Source organism: Carlito syrichta, unplaced genomic scaffold, assembly GCF_000164805.1.
Source record: "Carlito syrichta isolate Samal-C Ts95f unplaced genomic scaffold, Tarsius_syrichta-2.0.1 Scaffold136919, whole genome shotgun sequence".
In the NCBI taxonomy this organism is placed as follows: Eukaryota; Metazoa; Chordata; class Mammalia; order Primates; family Tarsiidae; genus Carlito; species Carlito syrichta.
The window spans coordinates 49,746-56,832 of NW_007081015.1; the positions used below are offsets into that span (position 1 = coordinate 49,746).

General features: G+C 52.0%; 2 protein-coding genes across 6 annotated transcripts in view; both read right to left on the reverse strand.

Annotated features, from left to right (window-relative positions):
* MRPL24 (mitochondrial ribosomal protein L24) overlaps positions 1 to 3,447 on the reverse strand; it is a 5,616-nt gene extending 2,169 nt beyond the window's left edge. Inside the window, exon 1 of the mRNA XM_008049791.1 lies at positions 3,360 to 3,447. The gene's annotated coding sequence lies outside the window, so the exon portion shown is untranslated. The remainder of the gene's footprint in view (positions 1 to 3,359) is intronic.
* A 987-nt stretch (positions 3,448 to 4,434) lies between these two features.
* The window catches only part of HDGF (heparin binding growth factor), a 10,858-nt gene continuing 8,205 nt past the window's right edge, over positions 4,435 to 7,087 (reverse strand). For all 5 annotated transcript variants that reach the window (XM_021708438.1, XM_021708437.1, XM_008049793.1 and 2 more), the window contains exons 4-6: positions 6,617 to 6,802; positions 5,984 to 6,231; positions 4,435 to 5,791 (exon numbers count right to left, since the gene is read on the reverse strand). In XM_021708438.1, coding sequence (XP_021564113.1) covers positions 5,785 to 5,791; positions 5,984 to 6,231; positions 6,617 to 6,802 — 441 coding nt within the window. In that variant the 3' untranslated portion in view covers positions 4,435 to 5,784. The remainder of the gene's footprint in view (positions 5,792 to 5,983; positions 6,232 to 6,616; positions 6,803 to 7,087) is intronic.

The following is a 7,087-nucleotide window of genomic DNA, read 5'->3' on the forward strand; positions in this document are numbered from 1 at the left end:
GATTGCCTGAGCTCAGGGGTTCGAGACTAGCCTGGGCAACTTGGTGAGACCTCATCTCTATAATAAATTTTTAAAAATTAGCTGAGCATGGTGGCGCATGCCTGTAGTTCCAGCTACTTGGATGACTGAGGCGGAAAGATTGCCTAAGCTCAGCAGGTTGAGGCTGCAGTGGCTGTGAGTGTGCCACTGCACTTTAGCGTGGGTGACAGAGTGAGACTCTGACTCAAAAAAAATAATAAAGCACTTTGGGCTGGGCACAGTGGCTCATGCCTGTAATCCCAACACTTTGGTGGCTGAGGTGAGAGGATTGCCTGAACTCAGGGGTTCGAGACCAGCCTGGGCAATTTGATGAGACCTTGACTGTACAAGAAATCAAAAAATTAGCCAGGCATGGTGGTACACAACTGTAGTTCCAGCTACTTGGAAGGATGAGGTGGAAGCTTTGCCTGAGCCCAGCAGGTCGAGGCTGCAGTGGCTGTGAGCGTCCCACTGCACTCCAACCTGGGCAACAGAGTGAGACTCTGACTCAAAAAAACCATTGAATCCTGACAAGATGATATTATCTTTATAGGAAGTGAGAGGTCAAGTGACTTGCTCATGATCACATAGCTACTATGTCGGGAAATTAGCATTCAAACCCACATAGATATGACCTCGAAGTCCAAAAAATTCGCTGAGGCATGTTATCTAGCTCACTCTTGAATCCAGCAGATCATAGTAGAACTTGGCACATAGCAAATACCCAGTAAATTTCCTTCTTTTTTTGGGGGGGTGGAGACTGGGTTTTACTAGGTTGCCCAGCCCAGGTTATTTTCAAACTCCTGGCTTCAAGCAATTTTCCTGCTCCGGCCTCCCACAGTGCTAGGATTATAGACATGAGCCACTGTGCCTGGCCAGTATTCAGTGAATAGTTATGAAATAAAAGTATGGGGCTGGGCAGTATGGTTCACACCTGTAATCCTAGCATTTTGGGAGGCCAAGGCAGGAGGACTGCTTGAGCCTGGACAACATAGCAAGACCACACCTCTACCAAAAAAAAAAAAAAGAACATATGAATAGCAGGATAGGAAGAAAACAGTCATGGAACAAACACTGGCACAGGGCCTGCCAAAAGGTAGACAGCTGTAAGGTGAAATTAATAGCAGAGATAAAAACAGGCATCAGATAGAAAATAACCATACCTCCCTAAGAGAGCTTCTTTTTTTTTTTTTGAGTTGAAGTCTCACTCTGTCGCCCAGACTGGAGGGCAGTGGCACACTCCTGGCCACTGCAGCCTCAACCCGTTGGGCTCCAGTGATCCTTCCGCCTCAGCCTTCCAAGTAGCTGGAATTACAGGCACGTGCTACCATGCCCAGCTAATTTTTGATTTATTGTAGAGATGAGGTCTCTCGCCAAGTTGCCCGAGCGGGTCTCAAACCCGCGAGCTCAGGCAATCCACTTACCTCGGCCTCCCAAAGCGCTAAGATTACAGGCTGAGCTACCAAGCCCGGCCGAGAGCTTCATTTCTAAAGGAAGAGGACCCAGGGCCAGAATCTAGGGTACTGGGTCCTAAAATTTCCAACGAAGTATGTGTTTTAAGCCTCTCAGTTCTGGATGATAGATTAAAGTAATGGGGTTGTGAATGAACTGAGGGCAAAATAAGTGTTTCAGTGTATTGAGCATTTGCTACTACCAGGTGTCATGCTTAGTACTTTCCTATATCATCTCATTTAAGCCTAAGGAAAACCTCATTTTATAGGCAAGAATGAACCCTAACTTCATATACAAAGTATACCATAATGGCATAAAGAGTCCAGGACTGGGAAGTCAGACCACCTGGGTTTTAGTCCCTGCCAACCGCCCCCCCCAACCGTCTTCCTGTACCACTGAAGGTAAATCACTTAACTTCTGAGCTTCAGTTTCATCATCCATAAAATTCTACATGGTTGTAGGTGTCAGTTAAATTATTATTAATATTTTAACCAAGTTAGGTGCAAAATAATGTGAGTAGAGTTATCCCCTTTGGGTAAATTAAAAAATATATATTTGGCATAGGCATAAATATTTATGGCAAGGAAACGAGAAACTAAAGTACTTGTTTTAGGGGACAGAAACTGTTTGAGAAGGCTGTTACTTTTCATTTTGTTCCTTAACATGTTTGCATTTTCTAACCCGTGCGTTAAAAAAACAAACGGGTTTATATGAACAGTGAGATATTGGGTCATTTTTTTTCTTTATACTTCTCTGTACGGAAGGAAAAAAAGGCCTACTGTTATTTTCTTTCTTATTTGTTTTTTGAGTTGAAGTCTCACTCTGTCGCCCAGGCTGGAGTGCAGTGGCACGTTCATGGCCACTGCAGCCTCGACCTGCTGGGCTCCGGCGATCCTTTCACTCAGCCTTACAAGTAGCCAGAAGTACAGGCGCGCGCTACCACGCCCGGCTAGTTTTGGATTTATTGTAGAGATGAGGTCTCACCAAGTTGCCCAGGCAGGTCTCGAACCCGCGGGCTCAGGCAATCTACTCACCTCGGCTTCCCAAAGCGCAGGATTACAGGCTGAGTCACCGAGCCCGGCAGTTATTTTCAATTCGACAAAAGCTTACGGATGGGCACTACGATGTGGCAAACCCAGAGCCGGGAATTTCAGTATTACTAGCACTTAGTTTTTTTCTTCTTTTTAGATTGGAAAGTATAGCTTATTTTAAAACTAAATGAGAGAGAGAGAGAGGAGATTCGCTTCCCCAAGGTAGGGGATGGTGCCAAGGCTAGGAAACAAGGCAACCTGGCTCAAGGAGCTATATGATCAGACCATGGTTTAGCAAAGCAGTGGCTGCATTTGCTTTTCACATGGCCCCGTGAGGGAGGTTGCCAGGTGCAAGCATAAAGTCCCTTTCGGACACAAGGACACCAAGACCCTGAGAACTGGAGCGCCTTGCCTTCCTTCATACAGCTGGACAAAAGTAGGGCCACTCTCAAGACCCTCCTGCTTCCTGCATGAACCAGCCCAGACCAGAGCAGCCTGCACGCGCCCCCATCCCCTTTCTCATCTTGCCCCGGCAGTCTGGAGAGTCTGCTGCCCCCTCCGCAGTAGGGCTTTCACTGCGTGCTCTGCCGACGCCCTGCAAGGAGTGGGATCGAACAACCTGCCCTTTCGGGTCACGGCTCCAAGACGCCACCCGAACAGCCCCACCCCGGGTGCGACCCCTTATCCCGGCCATTGCCAGGCCCCAGCAGTCTTCAGCACCCACCCGCTCCAGGGTTCTGGTACAGAGAAACCCCGGGGAGGCGACTGGACCAGCCAGGAGAAAGCACGGGCCCTTGCCGCACCTGCCTCCCGGACGAACCCCGGAACTGTTACACCCCCGGGCCGCGCGGCCCTCACCTTCACTTCCCGCACCTCCACTTCCCGCACACCTCGCAGCCTCCGCTGTCACCGCGGCACAGGGGCCCTCAGCGCCCCCGTACCCGCCCGTCCGCCTTCTGGGAAATGTAGTCCGACTGGAAAGCGGAAGCTCAATAAAAAAATTTACTCTCTCAGCATGCTGGGAGTCGTAGTCCGCCGCTATAGAGTAAGCGGGAAACAGGAAATCTGGCCGGCGTAGGAAACCAAGGAGGCCGTGAAGCATGTCGGGAACGAAGGGTATAACGGGTAGGCAGATACGCTTGGCATTTCTGCGCATGCTCTCGCGGAGGCCGCTGGGAATTGCAGTTGCTAGCGAAGGTGGCTCCATTTTCTAGGTGGTTGTGGCTTCCTGTTGAAGGCAAAGAGCCTCCCTTTTCCGGCAAGACTAACGTCGATAGTCTCCCGTCCTTCTCTGCTGGAGGGGGCCGGGGTAGATTAAAAAACTGCCATAGGCTTTCTAGGGGAGGGGTTGAAATGTGGAGCCTACCAATGCTAGATGATCCAGTCACAAAATGTCAGATTTGGAAGGAACCTCAGGGATGATGTAATCCACTCATTCCACTTAACTAGAAGGGTATTGCAGGAGTTCACCCTACCAACCCCCTCCCCCACGACTGCACCACCAGTTAAGGGGGGCAGGCACCCCTAGCATTAGCAAGGGGAAAGGGTCGTCCTCTTTATTCTTTGCTTGCCCTTTGGGATCACAGTTGTTTCTATAACCAGCCCAAACACTCCCATTTCCATGGCTGTCATGGGCTGTGGCCGATACTAGCACTCTCGCACGCCACACTTTTTATGCAAACTTTTTTTTTTAAAACCCTCCCAGTTGCTCAGTAACCGTGTTAAACAGTGGCTGGGCAGAAGAATGAATGGTGTGGCTTATTCTGGTACTCTGCCCACATGTAGAATTTTGGATTTCCAACAGCCAGGGAATGAGGAGGCTGGCACCCCCTACCTCAATCTAAGATGATTTAGAAGTCATTTGCTTTCCTTTCCCCCACTTCCTCTCTTCAGTTAGCCAATACACCCCCAAAGAATCAGCCAGAATCCGATATAGTAATCAACGGGTTTTATTGTCCTAGAACTGAAATCGTCTACTATTCTCAGAGCTAAACTTCCAAAGCTACAGTCAGCAATTTTTCATCAGAGCCCAAGGGAGAGGGGCCAGGGTACAAGAGACAAGAGACGGAAGAGAGGCATAGAGAGACCACTAGGAAGAGGGCACTTATTTTCCTCTGTCCTCTCAGTGGGTTACAAATCGGATCTCATCTGGTGACAACACTGAGGGGACTAGGTCTAGGTGTGTGGATGGGAAATGACACTGGAAGGAACACCAAAGCCCCAGCTACAAAAAAGTCATCAAGCCCCAAAAGAAGGGGAGCCTCCCAGTGCACCTCAGAAGTGGGGACAACAGTGGGGAAGAAAGGAGCAAAATGAGGAGCACACAAAGGGTCGGGGGGGGGTCTTTAAAATTTTTTTTGTAATTTTCTTTTATTAAAAACATTTCCTAAAAAATGTGTTTTTTCCTTTATGTCTGGGTGATATATATGACTGTAAGCTGGCCTTGAGCACTGTGGGAAGAGGGAAAAGTGAAGTAGGGGTCTCTCCAGGCATCCCATCTCTGGCTCCAGAGATCTAAAGGGTGACAGGTGCTCCTTAACACTTCCACCCAAATGGCTAAGGTTGGCCCTTCAGATCTCAGGTCCTTGGCCCAAACAACTTGGAAGCCCCCAAATCTTTTGATGATAAACTACAACTCCCAGAACTCCTGGGGTCAACCAGAGAAACAATGGGTTGTCAGTCAATCACCAAGGATGTATGGAAGGGAGCCCCTCCCCCACAAGCTGTAAGCTGTTCCACTTTCCCTGAATCTAGGCAGCTGGGATAATAGGTGTAAGAGGGGACAGGAGTTCAAGAGGATGCCACCCTCCTACCTCCCACCTAATTTGAGGATTGCCCCTTCCAGGCCCCAGAAGCCCACTCTGCTGATTATGCTCTGTCCCTTCCACTCTCACCCCTGATTCCAACCCAGAGGTCCAGAATGCCTGGGGAACGGGGAGAAGGGTGTCCAGGAGGTGGAAACAGCTGGCCTAGGCCCCAACAGAAGCCCAGAAAACAGCTCCAAGCAGGAAGTCTCGCAATGGCCTCGTCCCAGCCCAGGCAGCAGAAGACATGGCCCTGACTCAGATAACAGGGTTATAGGGACCCTAGAGGTGAGGACTAGGTGGCCTGCCCCACCCAGTCTATCTCCAGGGGCTGAGCTTGGAGTAGGGAAAGTGAGCAGAAGAGGAGAGCGGGATGGGGCGGGAAAGGGGTTCCCAGTTTGCAGGCCATGGCCAGTTTCCCCAGTAGCACCCAGACAGCAGCAGGAACGGGGCGGGGGCTCCTCTTGAAACATTGGTGGCTACAGGCTGCAGGGGAGGGTTGAGGGGAGAAGGGTTAATGGTGTGGCTTTGGCCTGACTTCACCCCAGCCAGTGCCGGTATCCTGGGAGAGGCCACCCCGCCCCCCAAGAGGCTAACCACTGCAGGACCTTCTCCTCCTCCTATGCACATGGCTGGGCCCTCCCAGTCTAGCTGCCAAGGGGGCAGGGGCTCACTCACCTCTCGTGATCTCTGATGCCTGGGGCCTCAGCATCTTCCTTGGCAGCCTCTTCCTCCTCCTCCTCCTCCTCCTCCTCCTCCTCCTCCTCCTCTTCATCTTCTTGAGGAGGCCCCTGGCCAGAGCCAGGCTCAGAGGGGGTACTATTCTTCTCCACCTCCACAGGGAGGGGCCGCTCACCCTCCAAGGTGGTTGCCTCCTTCTCCTCCCCTTCAGGGTCTTCTGCCTCCTTGGGACGTTTAGGGGAGTCCTAGGCAGGATTGGCAGAGACGGGGTGGGCTGAGGCTGGAGAGGGAGAACACCTGTGCCCTCACTCCACTCCTCTGGGGCTCCTTCCTAGGCAGATACCCACAGTCCTTCCCCAGCCCTCTCCAGCTGAAATGCATTCTCCTATGTCCCATCTCCTAAGCTGGGGACTGCCCAAGATTGGGGGCTAGATCACTCTCTTAGACTGGGCGCCCCTGGGGCGGGGCCCTGCTCTTAGGGGATGGCCCATCAAGAATGCTCAGGCAACCTCTTCGGGTTCCCTCCCACTGTGGGGGCTTTTCTGTCCTCTCAATAAATCCTGCTTTCTCATAAAAATAAATAAATAAACAGTGCTCAAGGGGTCCAGGCCCCAGGCAAGCAGCAGTTACCTCCAGCATGTCTCCCGCTCTCCTCTTCAGCACCCCCTTCTCGTTCTTCTCCTTGGCTGGCTCGTCGATGACCAGCTTCCCTTCCTCATCACTGCTACCCTCAGCATTCCCCTTCTTATCACCGTCACCCTCGGTGGGTTCAGGCTCAGGCTCGGGCTCTTCCACGCAGCTCTTTTTCTGGGAGGACTGCAGCGGAGACAGCGGAGGTTGAGTGGCACCAGCGGCTGCCACGCTGGGCCCCCTCCCCAGGCCCCGCCCTCGGCCACTCACCCCTTCCTTTTCCCGCCTCTCCCCCGCCCCCACCCAGGTGCCCAGTCTCACGAGTGATTTGAGACCCACCTCTGTCGGATTAGCCCCGGGGTAAACCCACTGGCCGGGCAGGCAGGGCTCTGTGCAGGAGGGGGGAGGGCTGGAGCAGGAGGCAAAACCTCGGGTCAACTTCTCCCAAAGGGAGCTGGGACCCTTTCCCCG